The sequence below is a fragment of the Vicugna pacos genome, chromosome 12 (assembly GCF_048564905.1).
Source record: "Vicugna pacos chromosome 12, VicPac4, whole genome shotgun sequence".
NCBI lineage: Eukaryota > Metazoa > Chordata > Mammalia > Artiodactyla > Camelidae > Vicugna > Vicugna pacos.
Genome location: NC_132998.1, coordinates 66,326,783 through 66,344,832, shown reverse-complemented (window position 1 = coordinate 66,344,832; position 18,050 = coordinate 66,326,783). Strand labels below are relative to the sequence as shown.

Here is an 18,050-nt window from a genome sequence, read left to right as displayed (position 1 = left end):
TACTGCTCACTGCAGCTCAGGCCGGGAGGGCCTGGGCCCCAAAGGGGATCAGGCAGGGCATCCCCAGGGTAGTGGTGTTTGGCTGTCCTTGCCCTAGGCCTTTGAGGGGTGGAGATCACCTGGAAGTGGGCCCTCCAGACACTAGGGCAGCGTGAGTACTGGGCCTCAGGTCCCGGAGAACCCCTGGAGCCCAGGCTGGGCCAAGTCCTGCCAGGGGTGGGTCGGGGGTGGGCACACAACTGGGACATGCCCTACCTAGTGGTCCAGTCTGATACAGAACCCAAACCCTTCTGGACCCCTGGGTCCCACCACAGGGAGTAAGGAGCCAGCTGGGGGCCTCCTGGAGGAGGCAGGTGGAGTGCCACAAGCAGCCCAGGGCATGAAGGGCGTGAAGACAGGCAGTTGTGGCTCAGTGACCCCAGGCCGCCCCCACTGACCAGCCTGCAGGTCCTGAGCACATGGGTGGCTGTGGCAGCCCAGGTGTAAAGCTGCTCTGGCCAGGCCTGCTGCTGAGCTGCTGATTCATGGCTGGCAGGCTGGGCTTAGAGGGCGGGGCAGGGGCCCTGGGGATCTTGTTACCCACCCCCTCCCCGACCTGGTCCCTGGGCTGGGGAGGACACGGTGGTGGGGGGCTGGGGGCTCTGTCCTCCAGGAGTGTCTGGTCTGGGATGGGGCCAGACCCATGAAAGGACGATGCCCCCACCTAGGGGTAAGGGGGGCAGGGAGAGCCCCAGTAGGGTCCCCCCTTCACTCCTGGGGTCAGGCACACCTTGAAGAGAGTGGAGTGGCTTGGGCTGGGCTCTGAGGAACAAACCAGAGGGCCCAGGCAGGGCAGGGGTGGGACAGGCGAGGGTCTTGCAAGTGTCTGAAGCAGGCTCCCCAGGCAGAAGGGGTCTGGTGAGGAGGGATCCACCAGGCCCACAAGGGGGACCTCCAGGACCCGCCCTCTCTGCTCCTGGCCTGGGAGGCCACCTGATTTTGGGAGACAGAATTAACCTCTGTCTGGAAAGGGGGATGCGGCAAGACAGGTGCTGGGGAACGCACACCGAGGGGTGGACCGGTTAGCTCCAGCGTCAGGGGCATCCTGGGGGTTGGGGCGCTCAGCTCAGGTGCCTCAGGGGTGGGGGTTTGCCGCGGGGTGGAAGTTGCCGGGGCGGGTGGACAGCGATTTGGGGCTGGGGGTGGAAGTCGACAGGCTCAGGCGGCCCAGGATGAGCCAGCGCCCTAGGGGCATGGTTGCAAGGAGGAGACTCGAGCCCCACGGGGCCCCGTTCAGACACCCCACCTCGGCTCCGTCGGGGGAGTTCATCCCGAGTGCGGAGGCAGGCGGGGGTGCGTCCGGGTCTAGGCTGGGACTGAGCTTCGGGCGCAGCTCCCTTCCCCACTCCGTCCCCTCCCCCCTGTCTCCGGCCTCCCCGGTGGCGGCCGCCTCGGGTTTCCGGAGGGGCCAGAGGACGGGCGGGGGCGTCACGTGCGCGCGGCCCGGGGGCCGGTTGGTCCGCCGGTAGGGGAGGGGCCCAGCACTACGCGGGCCGGGGCTGGGGTAGGGCTGGGGTCTGCGGCTTCGGAGAGCCCGGAGGCAAGAGCCGGGAGCGGGGGGCGCCCCGGCGGCGGGCGGCGCGGAGCTGGCTCTGCCCGCGAAGCGGCCCGGGGCGCGCTCCAGGGAGTTCGGCGGATCTCAGGTCCCGGGTCCTCGAGGCGTGGGGTCTGCGGCGGGGGCGGTGCCGGGCCAACCATGAGCTCTCAGCCGCCCCCCCGCCGCGGCTTTTACCGCCAGGAGGTGACCAAGACCGCCTGGGAGGTGCGCGCCGTGTACCAGGACCTGCAGCCCGTCGGTTCGGGCGCCTATGGCGCCGTATGGTGAGCGCAGGCCGGGCGGGGTGGCCGGGCGAGGTGGCTCAGTCCTCCTGCTAAGCGGTGCGCCCCACAGCTCGGCGGTGGACAGCCGCACAGGCGTCAAGGTGGCCATCAAGAAGCTGTACCGGCCCTTCCAGTCCGAGCTGTTCGCCAAGCGCGCTTACCGCGAGCTGCGTCTGCTCAAGCACATGCGCCACGAGAATGTGAGTCGCGCGGGCCCTCGGCTCCGGGACACCGCGCCCATTGCTCTGCTTATCGCCCTCCTCTCCAAAAGGCCTGCCCTAGGAGACCTGGCCCCACTACCCAGACCCTAGAATGCGCCCCTGTGTGATGGGGGCAGAGGTGAGCAGTCAGGGCTGTGTCCCCCATGAACAGGGTTGGGGGGTGTCAGAGTAGGGAGGAAGAGCCCCCGCTCTTCCTGAGAGAGAAGCTTCCCCAGGGGCTAGTCCTCTCTTAGGCCAGTCCCTGCGGAGGACTTAGTTCTCTGGCTTCTTCCTGGGGCCACATCTGGCTCCTCAGCCCAGGTCCTGGTCAGGGGATGGCCACTTGCCCAGACGGAGGGGATCTTCCAGGTCCCACTCCAAACCCTGAGGTGAGAGGACCTCGGGTGGGAGGAGTGAGTTTCCTGGAAGGGGCACTGAGCCTCAGCCCTCTTTCTGGGCATCCCCCTGCAGGCCCACCTGGTCCCCCTTCTCCAGCCCTTCCAGCCCCACTCCTGACCCTACTCTGCCCCTCTACCTCCTGAACCCCAGCCCTAGGAGCTGGGGGCTCCTGGGAACACTGAGGGAGGCATGGACTGGGTGTCTGCATCTCAGCTCGGCAGCCTCAGAGCCTTGGGGTCTCTGGCAGTGGAGGGATTTAGGGCGCTGGAGGGCACTGGGCACAGTAGGCGGCACACAGACCCTCCACATCCACAGGGGTGGGTTTCACAGACTGGGGGAGGAGCGGGTCTGGCTCCTACCAGGGAAAGGCCTTATGTTGTTTCCAGACCTGCTCACAGGACACGACACGGAACAGCCCACTGGCCTCTCTGGGGGACGTGGCTGCCGGAAAGGGCCCTTTTCTCTGCTAGGGGAGTTTCCTTCGTTCCTCCATGTAGGTCCTCCTGTGGCCCTGAACTCTCCCCCTCCCACATGAGCCACTGTCGCCCAGTCTGAGGGCTGTTCATCAGGGCACCCAGACCATGGCCGATTGTGCTCCCAACAGATGGCCTGGCACCTCCTGGGTCATCAGAGCCACTGGTCTCCCCCTGGGAGAATGAGTCCTCATGTCCCCTATGAAGCTTGTCCCCTCAGCCCCTGTCCAGTGTCCACCCTCTTACCACCTCTGATGGGTCCTTCATTCTCTCTGATTTTTCCAACCTTGACCTTTCCCAGGTGAAATCCATTTGTGGTGTCATGGTGGACGCCAGCGCAGCCTGGGCCTTGCTACCTCCGGGTCACACCTGGTCACACCCAGGACTTGTCCGTATGAGGGTAGATTCCTCTACCAGAGGCTTCATACGGCTTCTCTGCCACCCCACCCCAGTCCAGCAAGGTCACTAGTTCTTCTGTTCAGTCGCCTCCCATCCCTGACCTGCCTCAGCCCCCTCCTCCGGGAGCTTACTCCCCAACCTGTGCTGGGGCCGTCCCCACTGTGCTGGTGGGTCCTACCCTCCTGCCTCCAGCCCCGCTCCACAGCTGGGACACTCTGCTTTTCATAAACCCATTCTCCTGGGAGGAAATGGGCTCTGAGAGGCTGAGCGCAGCTGTAGGTGGAGGAGTTACCATCTGCCCCGGTCCTACTCCTCTGCCCCAGCTTAGGCCTCCTCCCTCCCCTCCCCCTACTCCAGGCCTCCATCTGCACCAGAAGCTTAGAAGTCTCCATCAACCCCATGGACCTTCCCCTTAACCTCTGGGATTCTTGCTAAAACATCCTCCTCATGCCCCAGGCCTCACCTGCCTTCATGCCCCCCTCTGGATGCCCCACTCTGTTCCCCTCCCCTGCCCATGTCTCTGGCCCTGGTGGCTGCATTGGTCACCTAGCTGTCCCTTCACCCTCCACCTCATGTCCACGCTTACCTTGCTCTGGTTTGTCCTCACACAGCAGCCAGGGGACACATTCAGCATCATGCCTATTTAAGCCCTTCCTCGGTGGCTCTTAGGGTCAAAGCCAACCTTCACCTGGTGTTCGAGGGCCTTCTCGGGTTCCCTTTGGCTTCTCCTTGGCTACTTCCTGGCCTGGTCCTCAGCCACTTGGCCTCTCTCCCCGTGTTCCTCAAACTCTCTAAGTGTTCTCCCTCCTTCCAGGCCACCACGTGCATGGCCTCTGCCAGGTGTGCCCCGCCAGTACATCCACCTGCCCCTCTAGCCACTCTGAAGTGCAGGCCTGCTGGGCTTCCCGGAGGCCCTGTCACCCGGACCCCCGGTTGCCAGTCGTCACATTGTCTGCTGTACATCCCCCCTGACCAGAGGTCTGCGGGGCCAGGTCTGCCTGTGGTTTGGTCATAGTGCTGCCGGCCTGGGCCCCCCTCGCAGAGGCACGGTCCCTGGAAAGACCTGCCAGATGTCAGCTCTCTCCTAGTAGGCTGTCACCACACTGGTCCTGTGTCTTCAATGGGGACAGGAAGAGGTGGAGGAAGGGCCAAGGGTCTAGAGCTCCTTGGATGGCTGGGAGCTGCCCCTCCCCCAGAGAACTCCGGCTGTCACCATCCAAAAATAGTCTTTGTGGGCACGTGTGCCAGGGCTGGGTTGAGCTGCCAGCGGGCAGAGCCAGGCCCTGTGGACGGGGGGAGGCCAGGACAGCTGCAGGGGCCTTCCTACCCGAACCAGGGTGTGCCCGGCCCTGTGCCCCTGGCTGCCCCCAGCCCACCTGGCGCTCTGGCCTCCTCCCCAGGTGATTGGGTTGCTGGATGTCTTCACGCCCGATGAGACCCTGGATGCTTTCACAGACTTGTAAGCGCCGGCCTGGGGCAGGCTCGGCAGGGCAGGCGGTGTTGGGTGGCCCCTGGGTGTGAGCCTCAGGTTTGGGGTTGGCAGGGGCACTGCCTGAGGCGGGCCTCTCCTTGCAGCTTGATGGGGGTTAGGGTGCACACTGCCTGCCCCTTAGCACACCACAGTCCTCCCCCTGCCACGTACCCCAAGGACTCACGGGGCTGGTCCAGCTGGGTGGACCTGGGCCTGCTCCTCTAGTGCGGAGCCTTGGGTCTGAGTGTTTGTTAGCAGGCCCCGCACTCCGGGTCCGTGGCACTAAGTGTGTGGCCTGTAACTGGAGCTGCTGACCTTTGCTGGCAGGCAGGGGAGGGGTGACGGGGACCCATGGTGGTCCTGCCCTGCCAGCCTGCCCTGTGGTTGCCCAGGCGGCCACCCCTGGACTCACGCTGGTGTCGGCCAAGGGCCTGGGAAGGGCTGGGGAGGACAGGCTCCTTGCTGCTTGACCTTGCAGGGATCAAGGGCCCACCCTGGCCTATCCTGGTGGGGTGCTGACTCTCTCCCTCTGTCTCTCCCCCTGTCTCTCCCCATCCACCTGCCCAGCCTGCCCTTCTGACCCAGATGTCCGGCTGCCCCACCACCACCCGCAGCCACTTCCCTCCTTTCTTCCTCTCCCACCGTCCCCTGCAGGGAGCCCCGGCCCCTAGCATGGCCTGCCATCCTTGGGGAATCCTCAGAGCACAGTCCCCATCTGCCCTACATCATGGGGCTGCTGGGGTGGAAGGAGACTGTGGGAGGTGGACTCGGGTTGCCTCGGGGATGCCTGCCCTGTCCCCGCAGTTACCTGGTGATGCCATTCATGGGTACCGACCTGGGCAAGCTCATGAAGCACGAGAAGCTGAGCGAGGACCGGATCCAGTTCCTTGTCTACCAGATGCTGAAGGGGCTGAAGGTGGGATGTATGGGGCTGCTGGAGGGGTGGAGCCCCTAAACTGGGCCAGGGCTCTGAGGTCCCCATGAGCTGACTACTGCTGCCCCTCTGCTGTCCCCACAGTACATCCACGATGCTGGCATCATCCACAGGGTGAGTCCTGGTTGTGGTGGGAGCTTCCCAGACTGTGGGCCTGGGAGGGGCTCAACCTCAGGAGCCTCCTTCCTCACCTGGGAGGAGCCTGACAGGGTACTTGCCTGCACTCAGCCCTGGGGGCCGGGCACCTCCACCCTTCCGGAAGGGCTGCAGGTGTGGCCTGGGCTCTTGCCCTCGAATCCTGGTTGGCAGGCCTGCACAGCCATCTCCCTTCTGTCCCCAGGACCTGAAGCCTGGCAACCTGGCAGTGAATGAGGACTGTGAGCTGAAGGTGTGTATGGGGTTGGGGATTCGGTTCACCTCACACCTGGCCATCTGCCTGCCTCGCCCTTGGCGCTCAGACCTGGAAGGGGGCTGGCCCAGACCCAGGCAGAGGGACCAGACCCCAGCCATCTGGGCAGTGGCTGAGCAGCCGCTGGGCTCTGGGGAGGCACCTGATGGGCATGGCATGGGCCACACTCCCAGACCTGCTTGAAGTGAAGGGCGAGAAGTGTGCCTGGTTCCCCAGGCCTGAGCCTGGCAGGGCTGAGGTGGCCTCCCCACAGGTGCTGGCCATTTCCTGGGGTGAGGGGGTAGAGGAGAAGGTGGAGGAGAGCCTCCAGGGTGCCTGTTCCTAAGGGTTGTGGGCAGGCAGGTTTGGTTGGGCTGTGTGCACTGTCCTCTGGGAGGGTTTGCAGGAGGCCTTGATGTGCCCAGCCTCTTTGGGGGTCCCTGGACCACAAGCTGGCCCACCCACTCCCCGGGGGCCCCTTTGGCCCACTTTTCTGATTCTGGCTGTAGATCCTGGACTTCGGCTTGGCCAGGCAGGCAGACAGCGAGATGACTGGATATGTGGTGACCCGGTGGTACAGGGCACCCGAGGTCATCTTGAATTGGATGCACTACACACAGACGGGTGAGAAGCTGCCCAGAGCCCCAGCCTACACTGGCACCAGCCTCCTGGGCTGCGCCCACCGGCCTCCCTCTTTCTTCCTGGGAAGCCCATGGTGGCTGCTCTGTGGGGAGGCTGCTGAGCTGGGCTGGGAGCTGGGCAGGGCGTGGCAGGCTAGATGGCTCCTGTTGTCCATGCCCCCTCCACTGCCCCCACTCCTGTGCCTATCTCCCCCACCCCAGTCCATGTGTGCCCCACTCCCTAGTCCCCATAGCCCTGATGCAGGGGCTTCTGTCTCAGTGGACATCTGGTCAGTGGGCTGCATCATGGCAGAGATGATCACAGGGAAGACACTCTTCAAAGGCAACGATCGTATCCTACACCTGGGGCAGGGGCGGGGTTTGCCCTGCACCTGTGGGGGGCAGGCCGGGCCCATTGTCCAGCTCTGGGGTAGGTGAGCCCTGCTCTCTGGCCCTACCTTGTACTCCTGACCTTGGCAAAGACCTGGACCAGCTGAAGGAGATCATGAAGGTGACGGGGACGCCCCCTGCTGAGTTTGTGCAGAGGCTGCAGAGCGATGAGGTCAGTTGGGAGCTGGGCGTGAGCCGGAGGGCTGGGGGCTGGCCCCTCACCCTTTGTTCCCACACAGGCTAAGAATTATATGAAGGGCCTCCCTGAGCTGGAGAAGAAGGATTTTGCCTCCATCCTGACCAATGCGAGCCCTCTGGGTAGGTGGGCCTGGGTGGGCATGCAGTCAGTGACAGGGGCCTGGGGCCTAGGAGCCTCCCCTTGGCCCAGCCTGATCTGCCCAACCCCCCAGCCGTGAACCTCCTGGAGAAAATGCTGGTGCTAGATGCAGAGCGGAGGGTGACGGCAGCCGAGGCGCTGGCCCACCCCTACTTTGAGGCCCTGCAGGACACGGAGGACGAGCCCAAGGCCCAGAAGTACGATGAGTCCTTTGATGACGTGGACCGCACACTGGATGAGTGGAAGCGTGAGTCAGGGGCTCTGGCAGGGCTCAGGATCCTGGGTCCCTCAACCCCAGGAACAGAGTAGGGGGTCAGAGGGCAGCTGAGTCTCTTGGTCAAGGTGACCTCTGGCTAGAGCTGAAGGATGGAAAGGAGGGCATTCATGGCCAGGACTTGGCACAAACGGGAGATGAATTCTGGAAACTGGGGAGGCAGCTGCAAGCTCAGGGCAGCTGTGAGCGCTTAGCCTCCCCGGGCCCCCAGGCCTGCCGGCACTCCCCGCCCCGACTAGGCCAGACTGGGCTACCGTGGAGCCCCTCAGCACCCACTCCCCCGGGCCGCTCCTCATACCTCTGGAATCTTCATGCCTCTCTTTGCCCCTTTCAGGTTGCCCCCTGACATGGACAGCTGCACACCCCTCATCCTGCCAGCAGGATGAGGTCTGCCCCAGGCAGCCCATAGAACCTCATGCTTTCTTGCTACTCATCCCTGACCCCTCCAGCCCCACTGGGTGTTCAGACCCCCTTCCATTTGTGCTCTGCACCTCCCGGCTTCGCACTGGCCATCCCCTTAGACCCAGACCCTTCTCCTCCCGTCTGAGGGCTGCCAGCATCTGCTCAGCCTCTGGCTGGGCTCAGGGACACCTGGCCAGTCCCAGGCCTCCTTCTACTGGGGTCCTGACACACCATGCTGGAATGGGCCTCACCCATGTCTACTCCAGGACAGCAGGTGTCTCCCCTCAGTGGCTGCAGGGCCTGCCTGGGAGTGCAGGGATGCCTAAGGGCAGTGCTTAACACCATTGACGCTATAGCACATGGCTGCCATTGTCCTAGTCTCATCCTTGCTCTGCCTCAGACCCAGGGTCATGGTCCTGCATATGGGGGTAGGGATGGGGCTGGAAAGACTGTGGTTCTCAAACCATGTTCCTCAGGGTCATTGGATTCTTGGTGCCTCCAGCAGGGCCTCCGCCTTTATCTGTGCTGTGTTTTGTGTTTATGTTTTCCGTTGCTAAAAAAGATAACGTGAAAACCACGGGCCACAGGATCTTCTCTGCGGTTCCCACCACAGACCGTAGTAAGAGCTTTTGCTTTTACTACAGACCATGTAGGACCAAAAAAGGAAACATGACCTCCTTGTGGCTGAGCCCCTGATCAGAAATGCAAACCCATTACCTCATTTCCCTGGGAAAAGCCAGCTTTATAGCAATGGCCCCCTCACACAAACCTTCCGTGTGGACTGGCCCCTGTGTGAGGATTAGACGAAGGGCCTGGGAGGCACCCCATGGGGTGGGAATAGACCTGTGTCACATGCTGGGCAAACCACACAGACCACCGGCTCGGAAGGCAGAGTCCTTCCTGCATTGGGCCTGTGGGGACCAGTGGTCCCCAGAACAGGTGCTCCCCTGGTCAGGTGAGTGTGGGAGCATTGGGGTAGGCTGAGCGGAACTGTCCCTTTGCAGACCACTCAGAGGGGAGACAGAGCCTGCAGGCTCCCCACCCTTCCTGTGGGACGGCTCACTCTGGGAACACAGTTCAGGGAACATGACCGCAGGCGAGGAAGGTGGATGTTGCAGGTAGTTGGTGGGAATTCCTCACTCATTTGAGCCTTCATAGAAATTCTGGATCCGGAAGCTGGGGTGTGCCCTGGTGGGACCCTGAGCAGCTCCACTTGAGTGAGCACATTAGTTTTCATTCCTAGGATGTTCTTGGTTCACTGCGGTGGGCGGTAGGGCCAAGGGCATGCTAGGGGTGGTGGGTTTGGGTTACAGGAGCCCCATCAAGGTGGACAGTCCCTGTGGATGGACACGGGTGGGTTGAGAGTGGCCGTGGCCTGGGATGGACTTGCACGTGTGGGACAAAGGAGCCCATCTGGTGCCTATGCCCCAGCAGTGATCTCTGACTCTTGTTTTGGGGGGGTGGGCCTCTAGGTCAGTGACTAACAGCCTATGCTCTGGGCCTGGGAGCTCTTCCCACCCCTATCTGAGTGGGGTCTCACAGGACTTACCACTGGTCCGGGTGGCACCCGGTGAGCTGGGCCCAGTGCTTTGCCTTGGTCACTGCATCCACGCCTGGTGTACACTGTGGGAGCTGGGTGACAGGGAAGGACCCCTCTCCCATGACTGTCTCTGCTCCTCTCTCCTGGCCTCAGGTGACACATATAAAGAGGTGCTCAGCTTCAAGCCTCCCCGGCAGCTGGGGGCCAAGGTCTCCAAGGAGACAGCCCTTTGAAGACCCCTGGGCCCTGGCTGGGGCTTCCGCCTGGAACGGAGATCCTGTTTGCCACCATGACCATGACCATGACCATGACCATGTTGGAACTTACATCCCAGGAGCCTCTTGGTTCCATGGAACCCCTCTGCAAGCCTGCCACCTCGCTCAGGCCCCATCTCAACTTGCTGCGGAGGAGTGTCTGGGTTTTCTGGACACGATGCCTGCTCTGACCCCTGAGTCGTGGTTCCTCCCCAGGTGCAGCGAGAAGCCTAGAGCCTGTGGGGCAGGATTGGTTTTGGGGTCAAGGCCAGGCCCCTGACCCTGCCTGTGCTGGACTGTGCTGAGGCCCAGCTTGGGCAGGGAGGGCGTGGGGTGCTGACTCAGGGATGTGTCTCCTGGGGGCATTGGTGTGGACGCTCCTGCACCCCAGCCTGGAATGTAAATTGGCCACGTGATAATGGCCACCTGGCTTGAAGGAAATAAACCTTTTTGTAGAGCTCCCACTCTGGCCTCACTTCCTGAGTTTTGGGCTGGATCTCAAAATTTAGGCTTCTGAACTGCAGCTCTGTATAGAGTAAGGAGGCCGGCCTGGGAGCCTCAGGCCTGTCCTGGCCCACTGGGCCTTCCCTCCCAGGTCACAAAGCTGGTGCCCACCTCTTCCATCCTGTGCCAGTGAGCCCCAAGCCTGGTGACCCTGCATTAGGGCTTGGCCTGTCCCCTCTTGTGGAGCGGCCTACCTCTAATGGCTTAGACACTGGCACCAGGCCTAGGGCAGGGACTGATGGGGGTAGGAGGTTAGGGTCCAACATGGGGCTCAGTCTCCGATGTTTGGCCTCCCTGCACTCTTCAAGGCCGGGGTCCTGGGGAGGCAGGGTCAATCAAGCTAGGCGCCTCCAGACGGCTGTCCCACAACGGAAGGATGGGTTCTGTGCGCTTTTCCTGCCCCTTCCTGGGCCACGCCCCCGCGCCATTTACGAGCCTGCGCAGCCCTCGGCTGGCCATTCGACGTCTCCGAGGGCCGGCAGCTGAGTCAGGGGCCAACCTTGTGTTCTTGCGGCCACCCTGGCTCCTCCCACCTGTCCCCCTGGTAGGTGCGCCGAAGTTGGGGCCAGGCTGTCTCCCTTCTCCCGACCTGGAGGTCGGGTAGACGTACAGCTGGTCAGACGAGTTGTTACAGTGGATACCGGCCTTCTCTGTCCAGGGGCCCGTCCCGCGCTTCTGTGACAGAGCCCGGCCCAGACCCTCCCCGCTCCCAGCGATCCAAGCGGGACTGTCTGCAGCAAGCCCCGCCTTCGTGACCACGCGCTCAGATTGACCAATCAGAGCACGCCGTTCCCTAGCCTCCGTGACTGGCTCTGCGGCGAGCACAGATTCCCCGAGCCCGGCGGGCCGCCAGCCACCCGTGCCGCCGGTACCCTAACCAGGACGTTGGTGGTCCACACGAGGCGGCGGGCAGCAGGGCCCTGTCAGGGGCACCCTCGCCCCAGGGCCCAGCCTCCAAGACGCCGGGACCCCTGCCCACGCCCCAGTTCCAAGAGACCCACCTCCAGGGCTGTGTCTCCAAGATGCCCGGCCTCCCAGAATCCAGAACCCCTGCCCAAGCCCTGTCTGTAAAAGACCCGCCCAGTTCCCCGCCTACAAACCCCTGGGCCCTGCCCACGGACCCGCCCCCAGAGCTCAGTCCCCAGCGCCGCTCGGTTTCAGGCCGGCGGCCCATGTTTCCTCCACTCTCTGGCCACCTTGTTACTGTCTGTGCCCGTGTCTCCTCCTTTGCTGGCCCTATTCATTCATTCACTCACTCATTCATCCCTCTTCCACACCCTTCCTCCTTTGGCCTTTCCCTCAGTTCAGCCTCCCGCCCTGCTTTCCCCAAAGTTGCTCCGCTCAGGTCCAGCTTCTCTGCTACTACCCTGACCCTCCGACTCGTTTGCTCCTTCAGCTCCTAGAGCTTCAGATCGGACACTGTCACTTCCTTCATGAGCCTTGGGGTCAGCGCCCAGGCCAAGCTAAACCACGACCACAGTCCCTGGGTGGGGCTCTCTCCCCCTCGTGGCCTTGACCCTGCGGAACCTCGGTCTCGCCCTCCTTGCCGCGCAGCTCCTTCCTGACTCTGGCTGCAGGGGGGCGGGTCTGGGGCAGCGCTGGGCGCGATGGGCTGCTGACGTCTGACCGGTGGTCTGCGCGGTCGGGTGGGCCTTGGGGCGGAGGGGCACGGACGCGCGTGGCTCGGCTCAGCGCGTAGGTGGGGCCGCCGCGACAGTCCGCAGGAGCCTGGGCACACTGGTCCTCGGTCCTCACGCCCGTCCGCTCTCACCTCCGGATGGACGCCGAGGTCGGTGACCCGCGTCCTGCTCCCGGCCAGGGGCGGGGCGGAGGGGGAGGTGGAGCGGAGCTGGAGGGAGGGGCCGCGCGGGCGCAGCCCCGAGGGGCCCAGTCGTCTTCCCGCCCTGCTGTGTCGGGGCGGGGTTTGGGGCATCCGGAGGCGGGTCAGTGGCAGGTCTGACAAGGAGAAAGACGGAAGCCAGGCTTCGGGAGCCACCCTATCGACTCCCGCCTGGCTCTGGCGCGTGCTGGGCCTGGGGCCTCCTTCCTGCCCGGGCTCTGCGTGTTCCCGCCCAGGATCCGAGCCGACGCTCCCTGCTGTGCCCCAGGCCTTGAGCTGCTCCACGGGGCTGCATAGTGGGGCGGGCAGTGCACTTATTAGCCTGTAGTGGGAGCGTTTGTGTCCTGCCCACCCTGGGTGGCCCACAGTGACCACGGTCGGGCCATGGGGACCGCACTTGTGTACCATGAGGACATGACAGCTGCCCGGCTGCTCTGGGAGGAGTAAGTGTGACCTGGCAGGGGTGGGGGATGAGGAGGGGCTCTGGACTCTGAGCTCTCTGTCCCTTCAGCCCCGAATGCGAGATCGAGTGTCCCCAGCGCCTGACTGCAGCTCTGGAGGGCCTGCAGCAGCGTGGCCTGGAGCAGAGGTGTCTGCGGCTGGTAGCCCGGGAAGCCTCAGAGGCAGAGCTGGGCCTGGTGCACAGGTCAGACCCTGGGTGGGCGTCAGGCCCCAGCTGGCCAGCACCTGCCAGAGCCTCCCCCACGTGCCTCAGTTTCACGGTTGGATGGGTGGGTGAGGGAGCATTGAGGTGGGCAGTCCCGCTGGGGGTCCAGGCCCTCGTTCTCTTCTACTTGCTCCTCCTGGTGACCCTGCTCTGCCTGCCTGCCCCTCTGCAGCCCGGAGTATGTGGCCCTGTTGCGGGGGACCCAGGCCTTGGGCACCCAGGAGCTCCAGGCCCTGTCTGGACAGTACGATGCCGTCTACTTCCATCCGGTGGGTGCTCTGGGGACACACCCACCCACTCACCCAGTCTCACATCCCAGTACTTGAAACTGTTCTCGGCCAATGTTCTGGGTGCCAGAGACCTGCTGGCTTCTAGCACCCGGGACTGGCCTGGCCCGTTGTGCTCAATGCTTGGTGACCTGCAGCCTGGCACAGGTCTTGGTAGAGCCTGTGAGGGAAAGTGGGCAGGGGCTTATCTGCACCTCCGTCCCCACAGAGGACCTTCCACTGTGCCCGTCTGGCAGTGGGTGCCGCGCTGCAGCTGGTGGACGCGGTGATGACGGGAGCTGTGCGCAATGGTCTTGCCCTGGTGAGGTGAGAGCTGCCCCTCCCCAGCTGCCCTGCCTGTGGGTGGCCCTGTGAGGACACAGGATGACCACTGTCACCCCCAGGCCTCCTGGGCACCACAGCCAGCGGGCTGCCGCCAATGGATTCTGTGTGTTCAACAATGTGGCCATAGCGGCCAGACATGCCAAGCAGAAACACGGACTGCACAGGTTTGTGCCAGTTTGGCTGCAGAGGGGGTCCAGACCAGACAGGAAGGGGACAGACTGGGCCTCTGGGAGACCCTGTCCCCCCCCATCCTGGGCCTGTTCCTGGCCTGGAGGGGGGAGGCCCTGCCCCTCGGTGGTCCCAGAGCTGTCTGTCTGCAGGGTCCTCATCGTTGACTGGGATGTTCACCATGGCCAGGGCACCCAGTATATCTTTGAGGATGACCCCAGGTAAGCTGGAGGTGGGGACCGGACTCTTCCCTGCGTCCTCGCTTTCCAGGACACATAGCCTGGCCTGGGAAAGTCTGAGGCGGGGAGACATGGCTGTGTGCTCAGGGGGTCAGGGTTCTGTGATGAGCCCAGGGGGCTGAGGGTCCTGACCGCTAACCTCTGACCCCGGCTGGCTGTTGCAGCGTCCTTTACTTCTCCTGGCACCGCTATGAGCACAGGCGCTTCTGGCCTTATCTGCGAGAGTCAGATGCAGATGCTGTCGGGCAGGGGCAGGGCCTTGGCTTTACTGTCAACCTCCCCTGGAACCAGGTGCTTGCCCCTCACCCCAGGCCCCCACCCAGAGCCCCTCACCCAGCCCACATTCCCCTCCCTGAGCGTAGCCCAGGGCACCGTGCCAGGATCACCCCTGGAGTCCAAGCCCCAGGGGTGGAGACCCCGCAGTCCTCCCTGGCAGGGCCAACACTGACGCCCCGTGGCTGCAGGTCGGGATGGGAAATGCTGACTATATGGCTGCCTTCCTGCACGTGCTGCTGCCCCTGGCCTTTGAGGTGACTGCATGTGGGGTAGCAGTGGTCTTGATGGCAGGAGAGTGGGAGGGGATTTGGGGCCCCCTTCATTCCACCAGAGAGGAACAGAGCCCTTCGGGGCGAGGAGGGTCTCTCTGGAGGGCCCCCTCCCCTTCGCTGCTGCTCCAGCTCCACTTCTGCCCCGCCCCACCTGGCCCTGCCTGCAGTTCAACCCTGAGCTGGTCCTAGTCTCTGCAGGATTTGACTCAGCAATCGGAGATCCTGAGGTGAGGGCTGGGTCTGGCTGAGGAGGGCTTCTGGGGTCCTGGGGCCAGGCCCTCATCATACCTTGCTCTGGTTTCCAGGGGCAGATGCAGGCCACGCCAGAGTGCTTTGCCCACCTCACTCAGCTGCTGCAGGTGCTGGCTGACGGCAGGGTCTGTGCTGTGCTGGAGGTGACTGGGGCGATCAGGGAGGGTGCATGGGCCAGAGGCTGCAATGCAGTCAGAGGGGTCCTGCCACTTGGGGCAGGGTGTCCTGCCTGGGACAGTGACATCCCTGCCCTGTCATGTCTCTGCCCTCCCCCTTCTCCCAGGGTGGCTACCACCTGGAGTCACTCTCCCAGTCTGTGTGCATGATGGTGCAAGCGCTGCTGGGCGACCCTGCCCCACCCCTGTCAGGGCCCATGGTGCCACACGGCAGGTGCGAGGGGCGGAGGGTGGGATGGGCTAGGGCCGGGGGACCAGGCCTCACTGATTTTGCCTCTCCCCACAGCGCCCTGGAGTCTATCCAGAGTGTCCGGGCAGCCCAGGCCCCTTACTGGATGAGCCTCCGGCAGCAAGGTCAGCACGGCCTGGGTCGTGGCGGGACTGCGCTGGCGGGATTGCGCCTCAGGCTCCCACGCAGTGGCTTTGACTCTGAATTACCCCTTAGGTGCAGCCCCTGTACTGAGTCCCAGCACCTGCTCCCCCGAGGGGAAGCCCTCGCCTCTGCTGCCCTGGGGGCCCGAATTCAAGGCAGCAGGTACCCAGACCATGGCTGCCCTGAGCTCCCTCCTGGACAAGCTGTGCCTCAACCCCACGCCCCCTGTCCGCACAGCTGTTGCCTTGACTGCACCAGATGCTGCGCTGGTCCTGCCCCCGGGTGTCCTCTGTCAGGAGAGGTCAGCCCTGCCGGAGGAGATGCAGGCCTGGGCCAGGTGGGCAGGGTGGGCCTGGGGAGAAGGCTGGGCCCTGTCTGCACGTGTGCCTGTCTGTGACTCATTCTGGGTCCTGTGTCCCTCTCGTTTGTCCACCACAGGCCACACAAGGCCCTGGCCCAGGACAAGGCCCTCACTGCACTGGGGAAGGTCCTGTATCTCTTGGACAGGCTCCTGGATGGACAGGTGGGGACACCTGGGAGGGGTTGGGGGTGGCTGTGGAGCCAGGGGCAGAGCCCAGGACCTGCCCATGACAGGTGGCTTGTCCAGGGGAGGGCTGGGTGGTACAGAACCATGTGGACATGAGTGTTGCCTTGTGCCTGGGACCTTCCCCAGAACAGCCCCCATGTACAGGGTTCAGGAACAACCCCCCTCAGTTCCCTCAATTAAATGCTCTTTGGCCAAGAGATAAAGGGGATGACTTAAAGTACAATTTTAAGCATCTTATTTGCAGAAGTGGAGCAATTTGCTGTCAGATTGCACAGGTGACAGCCATGTAGACAGGGACCAAAAGAAGGAGTAGATAGGGCTATTTACCTGATTGGGGAGTTCCACTCCACGGCTGTTATTTATCCCACAGGTGAGCAGTGGGATTGCAGCCACCCCAGCCCCTGCCACAGCGGCCACCCTGGACGTGGCCATTCGGTGTGGCCTGTCCCATGGAGCCCAGAGGTAAGCCTCATCTGGCTGGCCTGAGACTCCAAGGGCAGGGCCACATTGGGAGGGCTCTGGGGATGGACTCAAGGCAGGGTAAGTGCAGACTATCCAGGGGCCAACTCTTCCTCCAGACTGCTTTGTGTGGCTGTGGGACAGCTGGATCGGCCCCCAGATCTCACTGATGATGGGTATGACTCTCGGGTCATATGTATGTCCCGTTCTGCATATGGGTGGGCGGACATATCACCCTGGATCCCCAGGGGTGACAGGTGGGCAGGGCCTTGTACGGTTGGAGTTTGGCAGAAGGGCCTCTGGGAGCAATGCCAGGGGGGTCTCCAGCATAAGGTCTTAGCAGTCTTGCCCCTGAGCCTCACTCCTGCTGCTATCTGGGCTCTGGAGGGTGGGCAGCGTCTCACATACATGCTCGCTGTCCCTTGGAAGGAGGACTCTGTGGCTGAACATCGGGGGCAAGGAGGCAGCTGCCCCGTCCACATTCCACGTGTGTGTGCCCCTGCCAGGGGTGAGTGGTGGTGTCATGAGGGCCAGGCCCCTGGCCCTCACCTGCCCCTCCTGGGGCAACAGTGGGTGCATCTGCCCATCTGAGATTGGGAGGTGGGGTGACCTAGGCGGGCAGGAGGTGTGTCCCGTGGATGAGGGGCTGGGGTATTCTGCTGTCACTCCCATAGACTACTGGTGGTTTCCTGAACTGTGTCCTGGCCCTGGTGCTGCCCCTGGCCTACAGCTTCCAGCCTGACTTGGTGCTGGTGGCACTGGGGCCCACCCATGGCTTGAGGGATCCCCAAGCTGGGCTCCTGACTGCACTGCTGCGGGGCCCAGCAGGGGGCCGAGTCTTGGCCCTCATAGATGAGGTGAGTTATGCCAGGTGGACATGCTATGGGGTGGGATATGGGAGAAACCAGTGATCACTGCTTCCATCTCTGCCCCTGGCCCAGGAATCCACACCCCAGCTTGTGGGGGTCCTGGCCGGGGTGCTGCATGGAGAGGCACCCCCTAGCCTGGGCCCCTTCTCCATGGCCTCCCCAGAGGACATGCAGGCCCTGATGCACCTGAGAGGGCCACTGGAGCCACAGTGGAAGATGCTGCAGGTGGCCGGTGAGGCTGGGGTGGGGGTGGTGAGGCTCAGGGTGAGTGCTTAGGGCCTTGGGTGACAGTCCTGCCTTAGAGCTCTGGGGAGAGGGGCTCTTGTCCTGGTGAGTGAGGTGCTGCCCTGAACGAGCTTATAGCCTTGTGAAGCTGATTGTGCACCTCTTCTCAGCGTCTCCTTGAGTGCTGTGACCTGGTAGCTTGAAATCCGCCAGGAAAGGCGTATTTCCATGCTGGATAAGTCACTACAGACCGGTCCCCAAGAGCCGGTTGTTAACTGTTCACCAGCACACCTCTGCCTGAGGCTTCTGTCCCGAGGGCCAGGCCACCCGGCTGCCAAGGACACCGGCTCAGGGGCTCCATGCCCCCTGCAACGACCTGGAATCCCTCTCCGGGACCCGCCTCTCCCGAACAGCCCCTGCCTCGCTCCCTCCAAGCCCAATAAGTAAACGTCAACTCAGCGAAAATCTGACTCCGCCTCCTTTATTGAGCCCGCCGCCCGCCTCAGTTTCCCACCAACCTGAACGGGGCTCCGGGCCGGAAGCGCCCTTGGACCGCGGCCTCAGGCTCCGCCCCCTCCGCCTTGGCCGCTGGCCTCCCGCGTGACGCAATTCCTTGGCGCCGGCTCTGCCG

General features: G+C 63.6%; 2 protein-coding genes across 11 annotated transcripts; both read left to right on the top strand.

Annotated features, from left to right (window-relative positions):
- The first annotated feature begins 115 nt into the window (after positions 1-115).
- Positions 116-10,318, top strand: MAPK12 (mitogen-activated protein kinase 12). Of its 3 annotated transcripts, XM_006212568.3 has the most exons (12): positions 121-1,860; positions 1,931-2,060; positions 4,732-4,790; positions 5,607-5,718; positions 5,821-5,850; positions 6,077-6,124; positions 6,634-6,748; positions 7,025-7,096; positions 7,227-7,306; positions 7,374-7,452; positions 7,545-7,718; positions 9,841-10,318. In XM_006212568.3, exons 1-12 carry the CDS (start codon positions 1,736-1,738, stop codon positions 9,918-9,920), a joined length of 1,104 nt encoding a protein of 367 aa, XP_006212630.2. In that variant the 5' UTR covers positions 121-1,735; the 3' UTR covers positions 9,921-10,318. The 3 variants fall into 3 exon arrangements, with proteins under 3 accessions (XP_072829882.1, XP_006212630.2, XP_031529495.2); XM_072973781.1 differs by having other exon boundaries at positions 116-1,860; positions 6,634-7,096; XM_031673635.2 differs by lacking the exons at positions 121-1,860; positions 1,931-2,060; positions 4,732-4,790 and having other exon boundaries at positions 4,797-5,718; positions 6,634-7,096.
- Positions 10,319-12,309: 1,991 nt separating this feature from the next.
- On the top strand, positions 12,310-17,884 carry HDAC10 (histone deacetylase 10). Of its 8 annotated transcripts, none has more exons than XM_072973773.1 (20): positions 12,310-12,728; positions 12,797-12,931; positions 13,125-13,221; positions 13,448-13,545; positions 13,623-13,727; positions 13,884-13,952; positions 14,135-14,261; positions 14,435-14,500; positions 14,686-14,745; positions 14,824-14,913; positions 15,054-15,160; positions 15,233-15,300; positions 15,557-15,656; positions 15,758-15,842; positions 16,237-16,328; positions 16,445-16,501; positions 16,755-16,833; positions 17,000-17,182; positions 17,267-17,426; positions 17,590-17,884. In XM_072973773.1, the coding sequence occupies exons 1-20, from the start codon at positions 12,670-12,672 to the stop codon at positions 17,598-17,600; spliced, it is 1,848 nt and encodes a 615-aa protein (XP_072829874.1). In that variant the 5' UTR covers positions 12,310-12,669; the 3' UTR covers positions 17,601-17,884. The 8 variants fall into 8 exon arrangements, 6 of the variants coding, with proteins under 6 accessions (XP_072829874.1, XP_015101923.2, XP_072829873.1 ...); XM_015246437.3 differs by having other exon boundaries at positions 12,311-12,728; positions 15,392-15,620; XR_004187788.2 differs by having other exon boundaries at positions 12,313-12,728; positions 15,392-15,656; positions 17,358-17,426.
- The last annotated feature ends 166 nt before the right edge of the window (positions 17,885-18,050 follow it).

Bases quoted from the DNA above. Each gene is read 5' to 3' on its own strand.
- MAPK12 (XM_072973781.1), top strand. From the start codon at position 1,736: ATGAGCTCTCAGCCGCCCCCCCGCCGCGGCTTTTACCGCCAGGAGGTG. The intron at 1,861-1,930 runs GTGAGCGCAGGC...TGCGCCCCACAG, and splicing joins GGCGCCTATGGCGCCGTATG to CTCGGCGGTGGACAGCCGCA. The intron at 6,125-6,633 runs GTGTGTATGGGG...TTCTGGCTGTAG, and splicing joins ATGAGGACTGTGAGCTGAAG to ATCCTGGACTTCGGCTTGGC.
- HDAC10 (XM_015246436.3), top strand. From the start codon at position 12,670: ATGGGGACCGCACTTGTGTACCATGAGGACATGACAGCTGCCCGGCTG. The intron at 12,729-12,796 runs GTAAGTGTGACC...CTGTCCCTTCAG, and splicing joins GCCCGGCTGCTCTGGGAGGA to CCCCGAATGCGAGATCGAGT. The intron at 16,834-16,999 runs GTGAGTGGTGGT...TCACTCCCATAG, and splicing joins TGTGTGTGCCCCTGCCAGGG to ACTACTGGTGGTTTCCTGAA.